Source organism: Callorhinus ursinus, unplaced genomic scaffold (genome assembly GCF_003265705.2).
Source record: "Callorhinus ursinus isolate GAN/ISIS: 27379988/994484 unplaced genomic scaffold, GSC_fseal_2.0 scaffold18, whole genome shotgun sequence".
In the NCBI taxonomy this organism is placed as follows: Eukaryota; Metazoa; Chordata; class Mammalia; order Carnivora; family Otariidae; genus Callorhinus; species Callorhinus ursinus.
In genome coordinates this window covers 27,775,177-27,797,961 of record NW_027397080.1, presented here as the reverse complement: position 1 = coordinate 27,797,961, position 22,785 = coordinate 27,775,177, and the positions used below count along the sequence as shown (strand labels likewise).

General features: G+C 43.0%; 1 protein-coding gene across 4 annotated transcripts in view; it reads left to right on the top strand.

The window, feature by feature from the left end:
* VPS13D (vacuolar protein sorting 13 homolog D) overlaps positions 1 to 22,785 on the top strand; it is a 241,022-nt gene that overhangs the window by 144,627 nt on the left and 73,610 nt on the right. For all 4 annotated transcript variants that reach the window (XM_025855733.2, XM_025855732.2, XM_073903327.1 and 1 more), the window contains 5 exons: positions 285 to 434; positions 1,324 to 1,420; positions 3,658 to 3,806; positions 11,552 to 11,686; positions 12,820 to 12,987. In XM_025855733.2, coding sequence (XP_025711518.1) covers positions 285 to 434; positions 1,324 to 1,420; positions 3,658 to 3,806; positions 11,552 to 11,686; positions 12,820 to 12,987 — 699 coding nt within the window. The remainder of the gene's footprint in view (positions 1 to 284; positions 435 to 1,323; positions 1,421 to 3,657; positions 3,807 to 11,551; positions 11,687 to 12,819; positions 12,988 to 22,785) is intronic.

Sequence of the window (22,785 nt, the reverse complement as noted above, 5' to 3'; positions counted from 1 at the left end):
CACAGGTATCCTGTGACTCACGTCATGCATATGAGGAGACTAGCTTGGTGCTTGGCATGTAGTACTCACCACATAAAGGAGAGTTTCTGCTGTCATTCCTACTATAGTTATTGCTGGTCTGCAGTGAGGATGTATTTTTCCAGCTGCTGTTGAGACAGAGTAAAATGGCAGGGGTACTTTCTGAGGGTCCTACCTATGATGAGACCCCACTCAGTGATAAAAGAGAGCTGAGAACTGAGCCGTTGTCCGTTCTTGTTTTGTTTTGCTGCTTTTTCCTGTGCCAGGTGGACAATCAGCTCATTGGTACCACGCAGCCCTTCATGCTCTATGTGACTCCCCTGAGCAATGAGAATGAGGTCATCGAGACAGGCCCAGCCGTGCAGGTGAATGCGGTGAAGTTCCCCAGTAAGAGCGCGCTGACCAACATCTACAAGGTAGGCTGCTGGGAGAGGCTGGTGGGCTTGGCATTGGTGGCAGGAGGCCTATTTGTTCTCTCACAGCCGAGGCCCTGAGCAGCAGTGCAGGGTGTGCAGCTGGAAGTCGTCCTGTGCAGTTAAGGCACTATGACTGACTCCATGGTGTAGGAGGGGGATTTACAGCAACTCCTCCTAGCACCTTGTATTTTCAGCTATGTCTTTGACAGCGCATGATGGTGTGGGGGACCAGAATCTGTAGTCATCAGAGTAAAGTCTCTGTGGGAAAGCATAGCATCTTCCAGGTTGATCAGGACCAGGCGTGATCCAGATGTGTGTTTAAAATAGAATAATTGGAGAGTGGTAGGAGGGGTCTGACCTTGCGACAGATGTCCTCCTGTGTAAGCTGTCACACTGTTAGTGAAAGCATGTCATTCAAAAGTGATGAACTTCTACCCTGGAGAAGTTTCCACGTATAAGCAAGCTGAGAAAGCAGCAAATTCTGGAAAAGTGGGAGCTAAGAGGTTGCTTCCCATATTTCTGGCCTTTGTCACCATTACCAGTGGGGGCCAAGCCTGTATGTGGCCCTCAAATCCTGTAGCTCCTTAAACTAGCTGCTGTCCATGTGAACTCAGCACCATAACGCTGTCCACCACAGCGTATCTGCAAGGAGACACAGATGCCCCGGACACCAAACAATAGGGTGGTGAATTGTGTATTAAACCTCTTCTGGAATTTTTGGCTAATTGTAACAATGTAGAGAGAGATGAGCCAGAAAGCATTTGGCAGTGTTGTTACAAAATCACATGAGTAAAGAAACTGTGCCACGTCATTTTGGGGCCTTCTTAATGGCCCAGATGAGAGTTCCTTCTGGTGTTTACACTATTAATCAGAATTTCTCTGTCTCTAGCATCTGATGATCACGGCTCAGAGATTCACAGTGCAAATTGAGGAGAAACTGCTCCTCAAGCTGCTGGGTTTTTTTGGCTACGATCAAGCAGAATCAGGTACTGTTGAATATTCTAGATTTGTGTTTGGGAATTGACCCAAGAATGGCATTTTCTAGTCTGCTTGAGAAAATAGGTAGCCTCTGGGTGCCCGACAAGCTCCCTATACACCTCACAGCCCGAGCCCAGAAGCTGAGGCTTGTCTCTCAGTGGCTTTTTTCCAAGTACAGCCTGTTTGGGGGGGTGGGGGCTGACGTGGGCATGAAGGAAGCTTCTTAGAGGTATCCTGGGGTATCTGGGGGTAAGCCTTCGGGAAGGCACACTTTCCCTCTTTGTTGTGCAGTTTTTGACTCATCTGCTTGAGGATAACAGAAATGATGTTCGTCATTTAGCAAACCATTTTGTTTCCTAACCTTTGTTTAGTAAACAGTCTCGGAGCCAAGAATCAGAAATCCAGCAGTTCCTTTGGTTTAGTTGAGGGGGAAAAAACTTGATTAGCCTTAGTTAACTTCTTAACTTTTTACATCCATGCCCTTATGCCTTAATATCATTAGCAAGTTTTCTAGTTACTTGACTCTTCTTGGAGAAGGGAGTGAGAGAAGCTATTGGAAACCCTACGTGTTCTAGCAGTCACTACAGAAATCATGTGGCTTTTGTCTCTTTATTTTAGATTCCTCCTCATGGCCTTTGTAAGACTGAATATAGAGCTTAGAAGGAAGTCAGTAATGCTTAGTCTTTTGAAGACTAAGCCCAACATTGAGCCTGAAGAAATGATAAGAGGGACTTGTACGTTTATATGCCCACATTGGCTAGAGAAAAAAAAAATCACTAGGGACATGTGTGCATATGTATGTACTTACACACGGTGCAAGAAAAATATTTTTGCTCTTTAACCCAGACTTAGGATTCAAACTTTAAATATATTTGGGATCAAGAGCAAGATCCTGTCCGTTTAGAACTGTGTTTTCCATTTTGGGTTGGAAGACCAATGTTGGTTTTGATTCAGCCACTTGAGGGCCTGCCTGCCAGGTAGCCAGTCTCTTTTGGCACCTTCCTGGGACATTGTACTTTCCATTTTACTGGACATACTTTTCTTATAAGTTGCTCTAAGTAAATTTCTCACCAAGCATTGCATAGACATTTGTAAAATCCTGGCTGTGTTTTACTGGAGCATCTCCTCCACTTTCTCTGTTTCTGTTCCCTGAATACAAATGGGCAACAGAGGTTGCAGTGTCATTTTCTAAAACCTAGTCCCTTGTTTTCTATAAATAGAACCATAATAGCTTACAGCATACATTTGATTGGTAGCCAGATCTGTACAATCTCCTTGGTTGTATTTCTTTTTTTTTTTTTAAGATTTTATTTATTTATTTGAGAGAGCGAGAATGAGAGAGAGAGAGAGAGAGAGAGAGAGAGCACATGAGAGGGGGGAGGGTCAGAGGGAGAAGCAGACTCCCTGCTGAGCAGGGAGCCCGATGTGGGACTCAATCCTGGGACTCCAGGATCATGACCTGAGCCGAAGGCAGTCGCTTAACCAACTGAGCCACCCAGGCGCCCTCCTTGGTTGTATTTCTAAGGCACATGAAGCCAAGTGAAAATAAGCTGACCACATGGGTGTGGGCACAGGAGCAAGTCAAAGAGCCCATTGACATGTGCCAGCCCATGTCACTCCTTCTCACTTCATGAGAAGTAAAAAAAAATATGTCTCAACTCTGCTGCTTTCACAAACGTCCACCATTTGGGAGAGAGGGTGCTTATTGTCGTGACATTAGCTCTTTATAGCCTGCAGCCTGTTTCTTTTTAAAGGCATTCTGTTGCACTCAGATGCATTATTTAATTGGTCATGTTGTTCATTATGATTCAGTTGAACTCTACTCCAATGGATAATATTTGGATATCATCTTATGAAGTAAATGCAGATAATCGGGGTCACTTATGATAATCATAATAATAACAACACAGTTTCTAGAAGACTAATTGCCAGCAAACACACCCATGACCTCTGGCGTCCCCACCTGCATGATTTTTTCCAAAGATGATGTCTGCCAGATGGTATAGAGTCACAAGTCAAAAGATTAGGCTATTGTGCTTTTTGATAAACAACATGAAGCAGATCTCCTTTTATAAAGAAGTGGCATCAGGTTACTGTATTTATCACCAAACCCTGAAAAACTAAATTTAGAGAGATATTTACATTTTTCTATGAATATTTTTCAATGTTAGCATTTGAATTGTGAGACTTCAGGAGACTCTTTTTTTTTTTTTTTTTTTAATTCACAATTTCACTCTTGTACCAGAGGTGGAAAAATATGATGAAAACCTCCATGAAAAGACGGCTGAGCAAGGTGGAACACCAATTCGATACTACTTTGAAAATCTCAAAATCAGCATTCCCCAGATCAAGCTGAGTGTGTTCACCTCCAACAAGCTACCATTGGATCTTAAGGTGAGCTGGTATCTGGATAAGTTTTAAAAAGGACTTTCCCTCAAAAAGAATGAATGTGTTTCCTATTTGCTTTTTCTGTCCAGGATCATCATCATCTCCAGCAAATATTTTTACAGGTTTCCCTTTTTGAAGATTTGACATATATATGTATACATGTGTATACGTATGTGTGTACATATGGACATATGTATATGCACTTTTTTTATATTTAAGTAAGACTTTGCTAAAGATTGAGGAGTAATGTGAGTAAACAGAGAATTACATAAGACCCGTCTGCCATCTTCTTAGCTCTTGGCTTATCTCAATGAGGTAAGAGTCTGCTTTCCTAGGGTCACTCCCAGATTCAGGAGAAAAGCTACAACCAAGACAGTACCTTCCCTTTTGTGCCCAAGACCTGCCTGCGCTCCTAGTTCTCTCCTCCTCAGTACCCACCTCTTCGTGAAGGGTTGACACTAGAGACGTCTCCCACCTTCAGGGAACACACTCAGCCACGTATCACTGAGGTGTGGCCTGACCCACCACCGTTATCAGAATGTGACACTCCTGCCGATCATCCTGATCCACACTTGACAGATACAGCCTGAATTCCGTCTTCATTTGCTGCTGTGAGATCTATTTTAACGAAGGAATGGGGCTGGGATTCAAATCCAAGCCTGTGTGACTGGAAAGTCTGCACTGTGCTATACTCTACCCTATACTGTCCGCCCCCTGGAACGTACGGCATCAGAGAATTTTAGAGCTGTAAGTGTCCTCAGTGATCCCCTTGCTTAGTGAACAAGGATGTTGGAGTCCAGAGCGTGCTTTCCATGCGGGCCCGCGTAGGTAGGCCGTGATGGGAGCAGGAGGAGGCCCCAGGTGGTTGTTAGAAAGACTTTTCTTAGATTGAGTCTAAATCTGCCTCCCTGCAGCTCGACCTTTGTTGCCCTTGAAGATCGTTGTCAAGGCACTCATCCCCCCCCACCCCCCGCCCCACTAACCACCAGCCCGGGACGTGGCCACTGCCCCAGTCCCCAGGCTCCTTTCAGATGCTGCATGGTGGCCTCTCTTCTGAACAGGAGTAGCTACAGATCTGAACAAACAAAGAATAAACGTGGCGTCATAAATTCAGCTGCCTCCCGGGATTGTGCGAGCAGTGCACCGCGTGAAGCAGTGCGGTGGGGACCATGGCATGTGGGGTGAGCACCCTTCATCTGAAGGGGCAGCCTTGGCTCAGCTCCAGCCAGTTGCTCTCACAGGGCGATGTGAACCCAGTGTTGCCAGATCTTCACATTTTTAAAGTGAAGCCAGAAATCTGGGTTTTTATGTGGAATCTCCTGGTTTTGAAATGTTGGCAATCAATTTGAGTTGTTTTCTTTAAAAACCTTTTGGGCCTGACAAAACACATGTGTGGGCCTCATGTGGTGCATGGTTTGCCAACTCACAACTTCTAAAATAGACCTATAGGTAATGAGACAGTAGTCTGGTCAATACCAGCTCATACTTGGATAAGGATAGGGCAAGAGTGACTGCTTCATTTCGGTGTCAAGCTGGGGACGAGCAGTCGGGAGTGCTGGTTGGGACCAGAGGGGCAGGAATTGCTTTGCAGCCATCCTGAGAACGGCATGGTGTGCCCTTTCCAACAGACTCTCCTGTCTGCTTGATTGGCTTTAATTTCATGTTTCCCAAGAGACAAAAGATACTTATAATTAGCATGGGAGTGGGGGGAAAACCATGGGAAAACCACTATCTTGCTAATATCCACAAGTATCCACTTGACTTATGTGACCCCTTGGAATGGGTTTGTTTGATAAAGTGTATATTCCCCCAGAACACTTGGCATGCACCCAGCAAACTAATGTTAAGTATTTCCTGAGAGTTAAGGACTTCTTGTTTTTTAAATCATCTTACTTAGAAACACAGACACCTAACTATTCCTTTTAAATTGCTCCCAGCAGAAAACTTTCCCCCAGACTGACAAATGCAATAGGATTTCCTAAGGTTGAAGTAGCTCCAGACCTCCGGTTATATGGTACCAATGCGTGCGTGTATTCTGTGCATGCAATACCCTGGCGATCCGTTAACTTGAATGTTTCATTTGGCACTGTACTGAAGGAACATTTTGAAGGCATTTTCAAATGACTGTTCAAGAAATCCAGTGGATCAGCCATGTAATGTGGTGTGGGGCGGGGGGCACCCTGAATGGGGCACATTAATGTTTCAAGCAGGGTACTGGGAATTGGGACTTCAGAGTTAAATTCTCAGCTTGTGGAAGTCAGCGTTTTACTGTGTCTCGAGTTCTCCTAGTGGAGTCTGGGACTCATAAAGTAATGTCATTCATTCAAAGAGTTTCCTAACAGAGTAATATCCCTTTATTAGTAGCTCTTAGGAAGAGCAATATGCTCTTTGAGATGAATATGTAATGGCTAAAAGTATGTGCTTAGGGAATGGAGTGCTATCCCAGAGCCGGAATCACAAGAGTCTGACTAAAAGGTAACCATGTCTTTGGTATTGAAGGAATAATTATCTTGATTCTCTCGACCCAGGCCAGAAGTGAGGCTGTCAGAAATCTCAGAGGGAAGTCTCTTCAGGTTTACACTGAGGGTACATTATTGCCAGATATAGTGTCTGTTCAGAAGGACTCAGAGCAGTTTCCCATCTGCTGTCTCAATTGGATTCTTTCCTCTGTGATGGGAGAAGGGCGAGGTAATGGTTCCATTTCACGAATGCAAAGACATTCCTCCCCTCCCCCCTTCTCTCTATTATTCTCCCCAGTGTGCACTACTAGAGCGTAGCAGGGTAAGTTCGAAAAACACCAGGTAGTTTATATGGACTTGGGTTTTTTTTTTAAAGATCAAAAGAAGCCAGGAGCCTTTAAAAGGTTTCACGAGGTGGCCTACAGCAGTCCTTTTCCCATTTAGAGCATTGGGGTATTACAAAAGAAGGGCTTTAATTGAGCAATCTAGTTTGGAAGAAAACCCACATTTTAATGGTCAGAGAGCAAGAGGGTGGGGGTGAGGGGGAATTTCAAACAAAGACACTATTTAAAAAAGCCTAAAACTGTCTTCTCAAAGGCTTGAAATAATTTGTTGGGAAACTTCAGACCCTTTACTTTTTTCCTCCCCTCCCTAAATAAAAACCAGATTTGTTAAAAGGAAAAAAGATCCAGTATTGTTAATTGTATTTCAGAAAGTGCCAGAGAGGGAAATATCCCTGTAGTTTTAAACACTGTCCCGGGAGGGAAATGGGCAAATACCCTGCTTCACATAAACGGTTTCTATGTACCATAAATAAACCTTTAAAGAATGAATTCCAGACAGTTTTGTTTAGTGCAGGATAAACTAAGAAAGGAAAGGACATGGCCCAGGGACTGGCTTGTGATCCAAGACCTAATGGTATATGGACAGGTATCTTTTCTTTCAACTCCATAAAGTTTCTGGAAGACTTCAGCAGTTTTCGTCTGGAGGAGGTAGGAATAGACAGTTTCCTAGTTTTATTAGGAACTTCTAAGCACAGATTGCTTTCTCCAGAATCCGTTTTATAACAGGAAACTGTCTGCTACTTGAGTAAATAAGCATCAACTTTGTATACTACTGTATTTGATTAGTCATTTAGTTACTACAGGAAAAAGCCGTTTGGCTCTTTCCCCTCTCATCTGTTTTCCTTTGACTGACCAGAACAACCTGAAGGTGGCAGAATAATTCATACCAAACGCTGGATCTCTGGTTTTTCAACCATGGGAGGCCCCAAAGCAGTAAATGACGAGGTGAAGATAATTTTTACTGAAGGGCCAGAGTAGTTCCTTGGTTCAGACTAAAAGCACATGAGCCATTCAGAAAGGGGATAGTGTCTCTCGTGAGGGTTTTGACAACTTGGTAGAGGTTTCAGAGTCTCTGCTACTATGTATGGTTCCTCTTTAGTATTTGGTTGCAATGAGGAAGTCGGGGTAAAAAAGCTTTTGCCTTAAGCCTTTGTTTGGATCTCATTTCCTCTTCTCTGAGAAGAAAGTAATGCTCAGGGTTGTATTGGCAAAACAAACTGCTGACCTGGTGTCAGTACCTTCCCAGCATATTTACTGTGTGGCTCTAAGCAAAGCGGTTAAGCCAGCTGGGCCTCAGTTTCTCCGTCAGCGCCTCATGGATGGGTGAAGCATACATGAATGAATAGCAGAAAGTTTTTCAGGAGAAACAATATAATCCTCCATCCTGGGCCTCATGCTTTCCACCTAATGGGTGGTTACTGTCGTGAAAATGAGCACGTTCAAGTCCAAGATCTCCTAATAACGAACTGCATGAGTTTAGGTCATCCACTTAACATTTCTTTGGTTTTATTTATTTTCAAAAAATGAATGTGTTTGGCTGAATTAGCATGTTAGGCTGAATTAACCTAAGAATGCTCTTAATCTCTAAAATGTTTTGTTCTCACATTATTTAGTAGGAGGTTACTAGTGACTTCCCAGGGCCCCAGATCTAGGGGCCTTTTGTCTGTCCTTGTCTCTGTAGGGTCCTCTGTCATATTTGGCATTGCTGACCTCCCTGTTCCTTTCTTGTTCTCTTATTCTTCTGTTTGCTTCTTTGTCTTCTTCATAGTTTTCTTTTCCTCTGCTTCTCCTGACCCATCTATTTAAGGGCTTTTTTTCCCTCTGTGAACCAAACTCTCTGGTCATATCACTTGCCCATTTTTAAAATCATATTATTGGTCTTTTATTGCCTGTAATTTTAGAAGCTCTTTATATAAGTTTGGTCTTTGATATGAGTTGCAAGGTTTTTTCCTTCCGTCTTTCAGTTGGCTTTTTATTTTTGATGTATATATGTTTTTTTAATCACATAAAAGCTTTTTATTTTTGTCATCAAATTTACCAGTCTTTTGCCTGTTTGAATCTGTATTTAAGTCCCAAAAAAGTTTCCCCGTTTCCTGGTTTTAAAAAAATTCCATCTATATTTTCTTCCATTACATGATTTCATTTCAATTAAAGATGTTCTTATCCCAAAAGAATTTAAGGCAGCCTCTGAAAATACATGCTAAAAGATGAAAAAATAAGGGAGAAAATAGAAAGTGCATGAAGTTGCACATGAGATTTTACTATAAAGGCATTTTGATTCTCCACTGATGGTACAAGGTGTAAAGAATATATGGCCATTTTTCATCTACTAAGATACCTAGGAATAAATCCAACAAAGGGTATATATAAGACCCCTGCATGAAAAACAGTGTAACATTATTAAGAGAAAAGAGAACTGAATAGATAAGGGGACATATCACATCAATACACTGAAAGATTTAATAATGTGAAGTTGTCATTTCTCCTCAAATTGATCTATAGATTCAATGCAATCTTGATGAAAATTCCAACAATTTTTTTGCAGCAGATTGACAAGCTGATTCTAAAATGTATTTGGAAATGAAAAATGCAAAGAATAACTGGGGTAATCCTGAAAAAAAAAAAAAAAAACAACAAAGTTGGAGAGCTTATACTATTAGATTTCAAAACTCATTACAAAACCATAGTAATTAAGACAGTGTGGTATTGGTAGAAGGCAGGACAAAATGAAACAGAAAAGGGAATCCAGAAACAGACACACAAATTCAGTTACTCAACTTAGGACAAAGTTTACACTGTACTGAAGTAGTGGAGAGGGTGATCATTTCAGTGAACATTACTTAGTTAATTAGGTATCCATCTGGAAAAAAATGGATCTTGATTTCTGCCTCACACTATATAAAAAAATCAAGTCCAAGTAGATTATAGATTTAAATATGAAAAGTAAAACAATAAAAAATTTTTAGGTAAACACAGGGAGTATCTTTACGACCTTGATGTAGATAATAATTTTTTTAAAGATTTTATATGTTTATTTGACACAGAGAGAGAACACAAGCAGGGGGAGCAGCAGGCAGGGAAAGAGGGAGAAGCAGGTTCCCTGCTGAGCAGACAGCCCGATGTGGGGCTCAATCCCAGGACCCTAGCTGAAGGCAGACACTTAACCAACTGAGCCACCCAGGCGCCCTTATAATAATTTCTTAACCAGGAAACAGAAAGCTCATTTCCTAAAGGAAAAAATTGGTAAGTTAGATTTCATTAAAACAGAATGTCTGATCATCAAAAACGCTATTTAAAAAGTTAAAAGTTACGGAATGGGAAAAGATCATTGCAATTAATTGCAGTACATCTATTCACCAGAGGACTTGTATACAGGATGGATAAGAAAAACGGGGACGCCTGGGTGGCTTGGTCAGTTAAGTGTCTGCCTTTGGCTCAAGTCATGATCCCAGGGTCCTGGGATCAAGTCCTGCGTCAGGCTCCTTGCTCAGTGGGGAGCCTGCTTCTCCCTCTGCCTGCCACTCCCCCTGCTTGTGCTCACTCTCTCTTTCCCTCTCTGACAAATAAATAAATAAAATTATTTATAAAAAAGAAAGGAAGAAAGAAAGGCCTACAAAGCAATAAGTAAAAAACAGACAGCCCACTGCAAAAATGAGCAAAAGACTTGAGTAGGCACTTCACAAAAAGGGATATCCAAATGGCCGATATATGTGTAAAAAGGTGCTTGATCTCATGCTTCACCAAGAAAATAGATATTAAAGCCACACTGAGATACCGTTACACACCCATCAGAATGTCTTTTAAAAGACTGTCTAGGGGCGCCTGGGTGGCTCAGTTGGTTAAGCGACTGCCTTTGGCTCAGGTCATGATCCTGGAGTCCCAGGATCGAGTCCTGCATCAGGCTCTCTGCTCAGCAGGGAGTCTGCTTCTCCCTCTGACCCTCCTCCCTCTTATGCTCTCTCTCTATCATTCTCTCTCTGTCTCTCTCTAATAAATAAATAAAAATCTTTAAAAAAAAATAAAAGGCTGTCTATACTGAGTGTTGGTGAGGATGTAGAACAACAGGAAATTCCATAGATAGCCGAAGGGATTGTAAACCCGTTTAGCTGCCGGGGATGACTCTTGGGCAGAACTGCGTGTACTAGGGTTGAACAGGTATATTCTTTGTGACACAGCAGCTCCACTCCCAGGTATATATTCAAGAAAAGGGCATACAAATGTGCCCCCAAAGACATGTCTGTGAATGTTCATAGCAGCGTTGTTCATAATAGCCAAAAGCTTGAAACAGCACAACTGTTTATCAACAACAGTGGCTTAATAAATTGTGTTTTATTCGTATATTAGAATACTAACAATGAAACTTAAGCAGCTGCAGCTATATGTAACACCCAGAGTACATACTGATGGTTTCCTTTATATAACATTCAAAGCAGGAAAAACTAACGTATGGTGGTAGAAGTCAGGACAGTGGTTACCCTAGGGGAGGAGAGAGTAGTGATGGGGAGGCCCCAGCTGGGGTGGGGGATGTTTCCAAGATGGGAATAATAATTTACCCTCTGGTCTCCCGGGTGGTATTACATGTTTGTTGTGTTCACTTTGGGGGAAAAAAATCATTGAACTGTACATTTGGTTAGTACACCTTTCTATATGTGTGGTAACTTCAGTCAAAAAAGTAAAACACAACACATAAAACAGACCAAAAAGAATTATGCTATGAAGCTAATAGTGTTTATTTCTGTGTGATCTTTGTTACTTTGAGTGACATATACATATATTTTTTTACGAATGTTTTACTTTTATAATTACAGGGAAAATCCTTATTTATAAATATCAAAGCCTTGACGCTGATTAGAAGGTTGATATGTAGCTTTCATGGAATCCAAAATTATAGTACCCTGGGAGGCCATCAAATGGCTAACGTATATCATTTCCTTTCTTCCCTAACTAGGCCCTAAAAAGTACCTTGGGATTTCCACTGATTCGGTTTGAGGACGCTGTGATTAATCTGGATCCATTCACTCGGGTACATCCCTATGAGACCAAGGAGTTCATCATCAATGATATCCTCAAACATTTCCAGGAGGTGAGCTTTGGAGAAATCCTTAGTGGCTGCAACATAAGCAGAATGTTTGTTTTGGTTGTTTGAATTTTGGTTACTAAGGCATTACTATTGAGAACCCAGTTAAACATTTGCTGTGTTAGGGGTCAGGTCACAGCCCATGAAGCCCATACACATCCTGAAAATCCTGAAACAGTGTATTTGATTTATGAGCTGTTAGTCTTGTCCCTCAGAGAACTAGTCTCAGGGGCTTCCACCAGATTAGTCACAACTCTTAAGGGTTTAATTGATGCTTTAATGGTAACACAAAATACTGTGACCTCTCTATTTACTGGGCATGGGCCTACTTTCAACAACCACATCAGTGTTCTTGGAGCCTATGAGGTCCTGCCCTAGAGCTGAACTTCAAAATTTTCTTAATCAAGTTGGACATTTTCCATTTTGTAATTATTATCCAGACTCTTCAATAAATAGATAGGTCAAGATCATATCAAATTTATTAACGGTCAGAGTTAAAATATATTCCATTCCTGCTTCCTTTTCTCCCTCCTCCCTCCCATCTCCCTCCTTTCCTTCTTTGCTTCTTTCCTTGACTTTCTTAATTGGTGATATTCCCACTAAACTGTGAGGAGAGTGACATAGCAGATACCCCTGGAATCTGGAATCAGACAGTGGAGGGATGCGGAAAGTGGAGGGTTGCTTGGTAGGTCTGAACATGCCCTCTTTATGCACTGCTCCCTCCGCCGGTTATGAGGGGAGCTCCCACTCTACTCTCTTCCTTCATTTTCCTTCTAGAACTCTCCTGCTGCTGCTGAGTTCCCTATTTGTAGGAACAATGGAGAGTGTGATATATATGCTAATAAATATTTGTAAAGGGTCTTTCCTGTTTCAAAGCTTTTGTTTATTCTTCGGAATGGCTTTGAGGAGTATTTCTGAACGTATTACCGAAAGTCATCTCTGGGGTACATGCATGGGGAGAGCTTGGGTGGAGTTCGTGGAAGGAGAGGAGCTGGCAGTTGATGAGGATTAAGGGGTCATCATGGGAGTTGATGAGAATGGAGGATGAGACAGATTTCTAACCTTTTTGCTTGGGACATTCTACCTGCAAGTATCAACAGGTGCTGGTTCTCACCTCCTCTGTCTGCCCCCTTTCACAGGAACTCCTCAGCCAGGCAGCTCGGATCTTGGGATCCGTGGACTTTCTTGGCAATCCCATGGGGCTGTTGAATGATGTTTCTGAAGGGGTTACTGGACTGATAAAGTATGGAAATGTCGGGGGCCTCATCAGAAATGTCACACACGGCGTATCAAACTCTGCCGCCAAGGTAAGGAAAGAAAGGTGAAATCCATTGTCACTGACCTCAGGAGTCCTCCACGTCCCGGTGAGGCTGTGAGGCTGTGAGGAGCTACACACCCGCCCTGCCTCCCCACCCCTTTGACGACCTGGTAGCTGGAGGGGAGTTGCTGTTTGACAGCATGCGGAAGGCCTCTGCTTCCCTCCCCTTCCTGTCAACTCCACGGACTTTCCTCCTAGAGACTGACCTTCTCTAGAGGACTGGGTCCTCTCTGCTTCTTTCTGGTGGAGCCTGTGTGGCAGTGAAATCATAGGGGCACCTGTGCCGTGGGCCATGCGGTTGTAAAGCTGGCTGCAGCATAGAGAGGCTTTACTGGTGGCACATAGGAGGCTGTCTTGAAGGGCAGGTGAGAACGTGGGTTGAACAACACTTCTATATTGCACAGTGATCCTGGTAACGGTGTATGAAGGCTGGGGACTTATTCCTGTTTTCCAAACTCTTGTCTAGAGAGGATAGTTCTTTAGTCAGGTCAGTTTGCAGGATGGTAATTATATTCAGCGGTAGACTGTTTGGCTTGTGGTTCAAAATAGGCAGCAGAGAGGCAGGAGAGACTCTCTAAATCATGGTTGAGAGACAGACTCGGCTTCAGAGTCGGAGTGAGCTTGCATACTTCTGCCTTGAATCACTGCTCATGCAGACCCGGACCTTCACCCCGGCGGCGACAAGACTCGTGACAGCGGTGGTGCAGATTGCCCAGTGTCCTTTCAGCTACTCAACTTGGTATAAACAGATGCACTTAAATGTTCAGTTGTAAAGGCCCAGCTGCGAGATTTTATTGAATTTGATGAAATTCTAACTAACATAGAGAAGCCTCCTTGGTTTTATAAATTGTTTTCTTTGTTACTGTACCCCTGGGCTTTGCTTTTTGAGGAAGAAATGCGCTTATGGTTTATTGAGGGACCTTCCTCAACCTGGAATCGAAACACACCGACCTCATAGGCTCACTGAAAGGATAAAATGAGATAGCACGTTCTGAAAACTTTGAAAAATAGAAGCTGGACAAGAGAAATGGGTCTTCACTCTGACTCTTACATTTGCATCAGTGTACAGTGTTCAGACTTTAGCCACCAGGGAACCATCAGTGCCCCCGAAACAAAAGCCACAATGTTCCAGTCTACGGAGGAGGAGGAGGGTGTCAGGCACGAAGCGTGGGAGAATCAAACTCCATCTGGGCCAGTTTGGCTGTTAGGAACCCTCTGTCGTTAACCTTGATGAGAATGAAGAAGTTGGAAACTTGCCTGTGGCCTCTGCACAGGTGAGACCTTGTGCGGGTTTCTCCAGAGTTTCTCTGTAACATCCTGGTGGAAAGGGTTGGCCCTTTCTTTATTCCCCCTCATTTATGGAAGTCTCTTGTGTTTCTTGGTTCTTCTGCTTCCCCTGGAAAATGGTTTTTGAAGCCCGAGGGCCTGCCCAAGAAGAGAACTGACGCAGAAAGAAAGGACAGAATGCTCCTTATCCCGAGCCTCACCCCCAAATCTATATGAAGGTCCAGGTGGCCCTGGTCAGGCATTTTATTGGATGTCAGGCTTTATATTGTCATTGGATTTGCATGGGGGACTTCCTTCCAGGGCCCAGGGCCTCTTGAATGGGAACCCTGCTCCCCATGTGGTTGGGGTCCTTCTTCGTGTAATTCTCTTGCCTTTAGTAAGCTAATCAGTGTTGGCACCAGAGGCTGCTACTCAGAGGAACTGCTGTGTAAATGTATTTGGATACCAAGAACCCTGGTGTGTTAGAAAAATTAGTCCATATATCTAAGACGAGAAGCAGGGAAACTTAACATTACCATTTCTTGTTGGAAATGGTAGCTCCAGAAGTCAGGTCTGTCAGCTAAATACCCACTCAGGTCATCTGTGACTCCGTATGTATGTAGTTTGGCTAAAGATTTCCATTTTCTTGAAGTTTTGTGGGTTGAAATCAGGCCTTAAATGTTGCTTTGGGAGAATGTTTTGTTTGCTTTTGTGTGTCCACGAGAGGAGTTAGAAGGAAGTGCAGATGACCACAATAATGAACTGTTGGCCTGTGGGAAGTATTCCTCTAAAGAGCGCCTGAGTTCTCATGATTAAAGAAAGGGGTCAGAAGATAAAACTGCACCTCCCCAAGCCCACCGGCCGGCTCCACTTGGCTGCAAAGACCAAAGGGCTTTAGCCTTGGTTCATTGTGCTTGGAGTGGAATGGAAAATCTCCATAAACTTCTTGAAAATAATTAGAAATATTGTATATCTGTGTATTCTTCTGGAGCAAGAATCTCAAGTTTTTATTGGCTTGTCAGAGAGGCTTATGGCTCCCCAAGATCATCCAGCCCTATTACAGACATAGGCTTGTTCATTGAGAGGGAGTGTAGGGCTGGCAGTTGGGGATGATACCTGGGTTCTAACCCTATTCCTGCCTTTAAATCTTTTTATCTCTAAATCTTGAGGTTTTTTTTTTTTTAACCTATGAAAAGATGATGTTAATCTCCCTGCCCCCCCCAACCCTGGTCCCACTGACCTGAGGAGCAAAAGAGATGAGGTATGTGAAAACCTAGTGAGAAGTTAAAAGGGAATTCATTCTGTCACATAAGAAGGTAATAGGTCTGCAGGTCTTACTTGTCTCTGGATAGATGTGAATTATTCACAGCAAATTTTTTATTTCAGGTCCATCATATACGCATCTGGAAGTCTTCATCACAGTTTTAACTGTTACTTAATTTGTTTAATATTAGCCTCAAGGAAATAGGACTAGGAAATAATCTGTACACTTTGTCCCCTTTATTTCTCTAAGCCTTTTCTTCTCATCGTCCAACTCTCAGAAGTCTGCTTATGGATTCCAAATCTAAGGTGTTACGACTTAGGGACTGGGCACCAGGCTGTGAGCATCTGTTCCGTGACTTCCTTGCCTGGATCTTGGCAGAGGACTCTAACCCCGATCTTCGAGTAGAACCTCAAAGATCTGGTCCCCTTCCTAAGGCCATGACAAGACGATCACTGCAAGAGTCCTTTCCAGGAATAGGATTTATTTAAGAAAAGCACAGCATTTCAAATTCCAGAAGCATGTTGGAGGAACAGGTTTCTTTCTGTGGCGTGAACTGCAGAGAGCACACTTTGACCTAGTCAGGTGTCACACAAATATCTGTAGACCTTCTCTTTCAAAGCCAGAGAATTGAGGAGAGGTGCATTGCCTACATTCCCTGTCTTCTGTGGAATCTAATTTCTTCTATCTGTGGTTATTGTGTAATCCTCTCATATATTTACAGGAAAATTCCATAATTATTCTAAAACAAAAAAAGGTTTTTTCGAACTGAGAGAATTTCAGATGTCAACAATAGAACAAATGATTCCATTCTCTTTCCTGGCCCTGTAGAAGCTTAACGTTTGCTCCGGCCAGCTGTTGTTCGGTCTTCCCTCAGGAAGCCAACAACTCTGTAATTTCTTCCAGCAAAGGGGAGGAGCACTTTTGATCGTCACTAATGGAACCCCTGCTCTGTTCTGTCTTGCTTTCCATCCCTCTGCTTGTGTCTTTATCAAGGCAGTGTGGGATGCTTTTGATCATGGGTACCTTTTTGACCCCAGGCATCTTTTGACTTATGTTTATGAATGTAAATATTTTAATAACTTTTCTTTTTTTAACTGTATTTTCATCAAAATCATTAGATATTAGAATTCATGGTTCGGTACTCACTGCGTGTTAGTTTTGCTGGTAACCTTTGCAGTTGTATGGTGGGCTATTTCTTTCTCTTTTGCTTTATGGCAATTATTCCTACCCAGCCCAGATTTCCCAGCTCAGATCCTACAGATCTAAATTTTTGTCAAGGAGATGGGAGTTTTCTCTTGGTTTTGGTTAATACATTTTATTCTGTGCCATTTTCATCATTGTTTTATTGTTTTAAATCAGGTTGGTTTGTTATGAATTGGATAAAGACCTAATAGTTTTACATTATTTCTAGGTGCAAACAGCATTAGTGGGAAAAAGATGGAGGAACAAGGTTGAAACACCCTGCTTCACTGTGGAACCCATACTGATTTATAAACATTTATTGACCACCTTCTATTTGTCAGGCCTTGTGATAGAACTCTTACAGATATGTATGTTAGTCACTGTCCTTCAAATCAGGACACTGAATCTCAGAGAGTTTAATAATTTTCTCAAGGTCACATGACTAGAAATGACAGGGATGGATTTGGAACCAAGTCTAGCTAATTCTAAAGGCCTTGTGTTTTTTCCCTATCTAATTCTAAAGGCCTTGTGTTTTTTCCCTATATAATGTTTTTCCTTTGCGTCTGTAAGGCTTTTTTTCCAGGTACCATAGAGAATATAAACAATTAGTTACTGCTAACTTCCCACCAGAAGCTTACTATCTGACATCACTTTGTTAGCTGGTAAGGAGACTGCCATCATATCATCTGTGTCACAAAGGAGGCCCTCAGGAAATGGTGGGGACGCCTGGGTGGCTCAGTTGGTTAAGCGACTGCCTTCGGCTCAGGTCATGATCCTGGAGTCCCGGGATCGAGTCCCATATCGGGCTCCCTGCTCAGCGGGGAGCCTGCTTCTCCCTCTGACCCTCTCCCCTCTCATGCTGTTTTTCTCTCTCTCTCTCTCTCAAATAAATAAATAAAATCTTTAAAAAAAAAAAAAAGAAAAAAGAAATGGTAGTGGTCATGGTCATTCTTGTGTTAGATTCGTCAGGACCATCACCATCCCTTTGTGGGTAGTAAGAACCTTGAAGATTGCAAACATGGTTTTACTCACGTGGTATCATTTGGTCATGAGAACAACCTGCTCAGTAGATAGGATGGACAGTATTAGCCCCATTATAGAAACGAAGACACTGAGGCCCAGAGAGGTAAGGTGACTTGCCCAGGGTCGGTCAGGTAACTGTAAAGCCAGGAGATGCTCTTCTGCACTAGTACCTCAATTCTCACTTTTATTTTTTTAATTTTTATTAACATATAATGTATTATTTGTTTCAGGGGTACAGGTCTGTGATTCATCAGTCTTACACAACACCTAGCGCTCACCACAACACATACCCTCCCCAGTGTCCATCACCCGGCCACCCGTCCCCTTACCTCCCTCCACCCCAGCAACCCTCAGTTTGTTTCCCGAGATTAAGGGTCTCTGTGGTTTGTCTCCCTCTCTGGTTTCATCTTGTTTCATTTTTTTCCTCTCTTCCCCTATGATCCTCTGTTCTGTTTCTTAAATTCCGCAAATCAGTGAGATCATATGATAATTGTCTTTCTCTGATTGACTTATTTCACTTAGCATAATACCCTCCAGCTCCATCCACGTCGTTGCAAATGGCAAGATTTCATTTTTTGATGGCTGCATAATTTTCCATTGTACATACAGACCACATCTTCTTTATCCATTCATCTGTCGATGGACATCTGGGCTCTTTCCATAGTTTGACTGTTGTGGACATTGCTGCTATAAATCAATTCTCATTTTTAGTTACACTTTTGAGATATTGCTAATGGCTGGATTTGTTTAGACGTGCCTCTCTGTATTAAAAAAATAAAAACAACAAGAAAAAAAACCAAAAAGCCCTGCCCAGTCTTAGAATGAACTTTGATAGCTTCTAGGAAAACCATCTGAAGATAAATATAAGCAAGTTCCATGTGAGAGAGAGAGAGAGAGAGAGATGAGTCTGTTTGGATAGTTCAGTGGAAAACCTAGCTAGGACTTTAGGTAGTATTTTGTTCCAGTTCTCTGGTCTCTAGTGTGTGGAGGAACCAATTCCCTTCCAAGAGAACCTTCCACTGGCCCTTTGTGCCAGGAGACCAGATCTGGGGCAGAGCGGTGATCCAGTGGACAGTGGCTTCCGTGTCCCTGCACCCGGAGACTCTCAGGCAGCCTCTGCCCTCAGCCAGTCTCCTGCTGTATATACTGGGACTTTGTTGAGGGCAGAGGGGTCCATCTGCCTTTTGTTTAAGAAACAGCATTTGTTTGTGTTTGTTTTGTGGGCAGTGTATTTATAAGGCTCAAACAAGACTGAGAGCACTGTTTATGCAAGGCAGAAGTTTTATCTTTGCACAAAAGAATGTACTGAGTGCCTGCCTGCATGGATTCTGAAGGGGACAAGGCAATTTATGACTTGTATCTGTTTTTGTCATTATGTATGACTGCTTCATTTTATAGTTGAGCTGATTATCCTCATAATAGCTTTTCCATGTACCTATAAGCAAGTAATAGGTGAATGCCTTCTTATAAGTGTTGGGGTCTTAGTGTATTTAAGTTGGCACAAAACTTTAAGTTAAATGAAATTCAATTCAGACAGCACTGTATCCCTTAGAGATGTAGTTTTCTGTTTTCACAAAGACTTTGATCTAAATAAGTCACCCAAGGGATTTCTTTTCCAGCCATGAGGAGGTGTCTTCAAGTTGTTGTATATAGAGAAATGACTCAAATTCTTGGCAACAGAGTTTTTGTTTTATTTTCCTCTGATAACCTGGAATGCTAAAATGATTCCTTTAGTCTGGGCTCTTTTTGGTTAGAAGCAAATTTAGATGCTGAATGACCCATCCGTGATCTATCCTGACTTGGTCAAATCTCAGATATCTGTGGGAATTGGAAGTGTGTTGGGTGGCATGAGAATCACATGAGTGACCACAATTCCCAGGTGTCCCCACTACCCTACTTAACAGCCTTGCCTGCAAAGGAGCTCAGGGAATGGGCTCTAGCTGCCCCCTCTTCACCCTAAGCAGTCAGTTCAATAGCCAGAAGTAGCAAGGAGACGATACTACCGTCAAAGCTCTGTTTCTGAAACAGGAAGATTAGAGAAGTTCACATTTGTCTTGATGCCCTAATAGTAGTTCAGTTTAAGAATCGGGTCCTTAAGTTATCGTCTTAGACTGAAAATCTCATATTTCAGAGGAATCCACTCTGTCTTCCAAAACTGCAGTCTGTGTGGTGGAAAAGTATGTTCAGTTGCTAAATTGAAAAGGCAGGAAATATTTGTGTCCCCCAAAGAATAGTGGTTTTCTACCCCAGTGTAAACATGGTGGGTAAAAGAATAATATGCTCAAGCTTTCTTGGGTTGACTGGTTCCCCCCAGAGATGTGGTGGTGCATCCCTTGTCTGCATTTCAGTATGATTCATACCAGGATTTGCCCTTTCTTGCAGAGGTGAGGACTGTAACCCATGTTGATAAACACATGAAGGACAAATCAAATTCCGATTCTTGGCAGGAAAAAATCAAAATACTCGCTCTGTTTAGAAGGTCTTTTCTGTTTTCCTTTACTTCTTTCTTCCTTATAATTGTCATCTCCAGAAGGCTCTCTCCATTTTAAAGGAAAGCTGACCCCAAGTGTTTTCTTAGCGGAAAGAGAGGACTCGTTGGTCAGTGTCATCCTAAAAGATCAGAAGGGGACGTGGATAATACAGCCTGCATTTACTGAGCAGCTCCTGCATGTCGGGTGTAGGACTGCCTCGTTTAATTTTCACATGGACCCTGTAAGGAAGGAGGGGTTCTCTCTCTCTCATACAGATGAGAAAAGCAAGACCACAAATGGTCAGTGACCTTGATTAAAGCTTAATAATGAGTGAGTGTTGGGAGCCCGGATATTTTCCTCCCCACGGTGCAGCTTCACAGATAAAATCCTCTGCTCAACCCAGACCACATAGAAGCTAGAACACAAGCAGTTGGAAATGAAGTCATTTAAGAGTGAAGCTCAAACAGTTTTCCGTTCATTCCCTGCTTCGGCTCCTGTGTGTTGGTGCTCGCAGCTTTCCAGCTGCGATCCCTCAGCTTTCGGAATTAGTCTTCACTATCCGGGGATCCCTGACCTCAGGCGAGAGGCCTGAAATGGGAGAAGAGGACTGAAAGAGTTTTCTTCATCTAAACAGAAAGTGTACGGACCCAAAGGCATTTGAGTGAGCCGACTGTATTTTCTCACACCCCCGACGTGCTCGAGCCCAGATCGACTGAGGTGTGTGCCGCGGAGGGTGTGTGGCACTGGGCCTTCGCTGCTGTCCTGGCCGGGGAGCAGGCCAGAGTTCCGGGCCGCCTCCCGTGCGCCCCCGTAGCGGTCTTCCCCTAAACGTGTTGTGAAATTGTTGTTTCCCCCTCCCGAACCTTGCTGCTTTCGGCATTTCTAAGCCCCTAGGATATCATTTTAAAGCAAAAGATTTGATTTTTAGCCTAGAGGACAGGAAAGGGGAGGGTGGTGCTTTTCCCTGCAAATTGAAGGCGGAAGTGGAACTAATTTTCTTTCCTGCTCCTGTCTTTTCTCACCTCCCCTTCGTCTTTGGACAGCTGTCCAGATGCTATAGGGCTATCTCTGTCTCTGGGTTCTGTGAGCAGATAGGCTTTCAGGGGCTTGGCGACACCGTCACTTGAGTCAAGAAGCCAGATGGAGAAGGTGGGGGGTGGTGTGTTGCCCCTAGAGCGGTGTGGTTAGTTCTGCCGCCCTGTTCTACGGTGTGCTGCTCTGAGGAAGAGGAAAGATTAACTTAGGATTTAAGCCTTCCTTACAGGGACAATAATAATACTGCTTTGTATTTATTGTGATTTTTAGTTGTTGATATACCTGTGACCCTTTCTAAAAGCCTGAAACCAGACGATATTATTACCAACACCATGAAGAAACCGAGGCCCATGGAAATAAATAACTCACCCAGGACGGTCAGACAGAAAGTAATAGAGCTTTGGGCTTCTTCCTTGGTCTCCTAAATTCTAGAACATTGCTGGACAGGACTTCTTGAATCTTACGTGATAGTATAGAAATGACACGTACTCCGTATTAGACTTGGGTTTTCTACCATCAGTGTTGTTTGTGAGCCTTGTTAGCGGGCCCCCCACCCACCCACAGAGAACACAGGTGGAGAAAAATGTATCTTTCCCTTTTAGAGGCTTCTTGAATCGTTCATTAACCGTGGTGCTGTTGGTGTGAGATATCTGGGAATCTTACGTTTGGGAGCACACAAACAGAATGTGTGATGAGAGCAATTTTAGGACCAGAGTTTTATGGTGAAGTGGGGGATGGTAGGGTGAACAATTTAAGCTTACATCAGGACATTACATTAAGTAATTTCTGCAGTGTTGGAGGTGAGGAGAAATTCCCCCAGAGAGACCATGAAAGAAAAAGATTCTTTCAAAAGGAGTGAGAGGCTAGCTTTTCCTTGGCTTTCTTCATAGCCAAATGATGACATACCCAGGTCTCTCTCTCTTTTTTTTTTTTTTTTCCAATTACTCATTAATTTATTCAAAATCAGTGATTGATCTCTTGTGTTAGATATTGAAGTTATTACAGAGACAGCTGGCAACAGTGTCTGCCCTTAATGAATTTATGATCTAGTAGGAATGATAAGCAATGTATATTCAGACTTTGTATTGATTGTTTTAATTTCAAATTTCAGGCCTAACTCTTTAGGGAGGCTCAGCATGTCCCAAAGTGGTGACTCAGGGGCACGGTTAGTCAGTAAACAATAGAAGCACACCACACTTAGCTCAAGCAGGCACGTGGGAGAGATGATTTCCCCTTTTCTTTTCTATTAAATGCCAGTGGAGAAACCTCCCCATGCCATTTCTTCTTTTTTTTAAGATTTATTTATTTATTTGAGAGAGAGCTCGCAAACGGGGGTAGGGGAAAGGAGAGGGAGAGCCAGAGGGAGAGAAGCCAGACTCCCCTCTGAGCTCAGAGCCCTACACGGAGCTCGATCCCAGGACCCTGAGATCATGACCTGAGCTGAAATCAAGAGTCGGGTGCTCAACTGACTGTACCACCCAGACGCCACCCCCACCATGCCATTCCTAAGACCAAGGAAATGTCCTAGTTTGGCACATGAGGACAG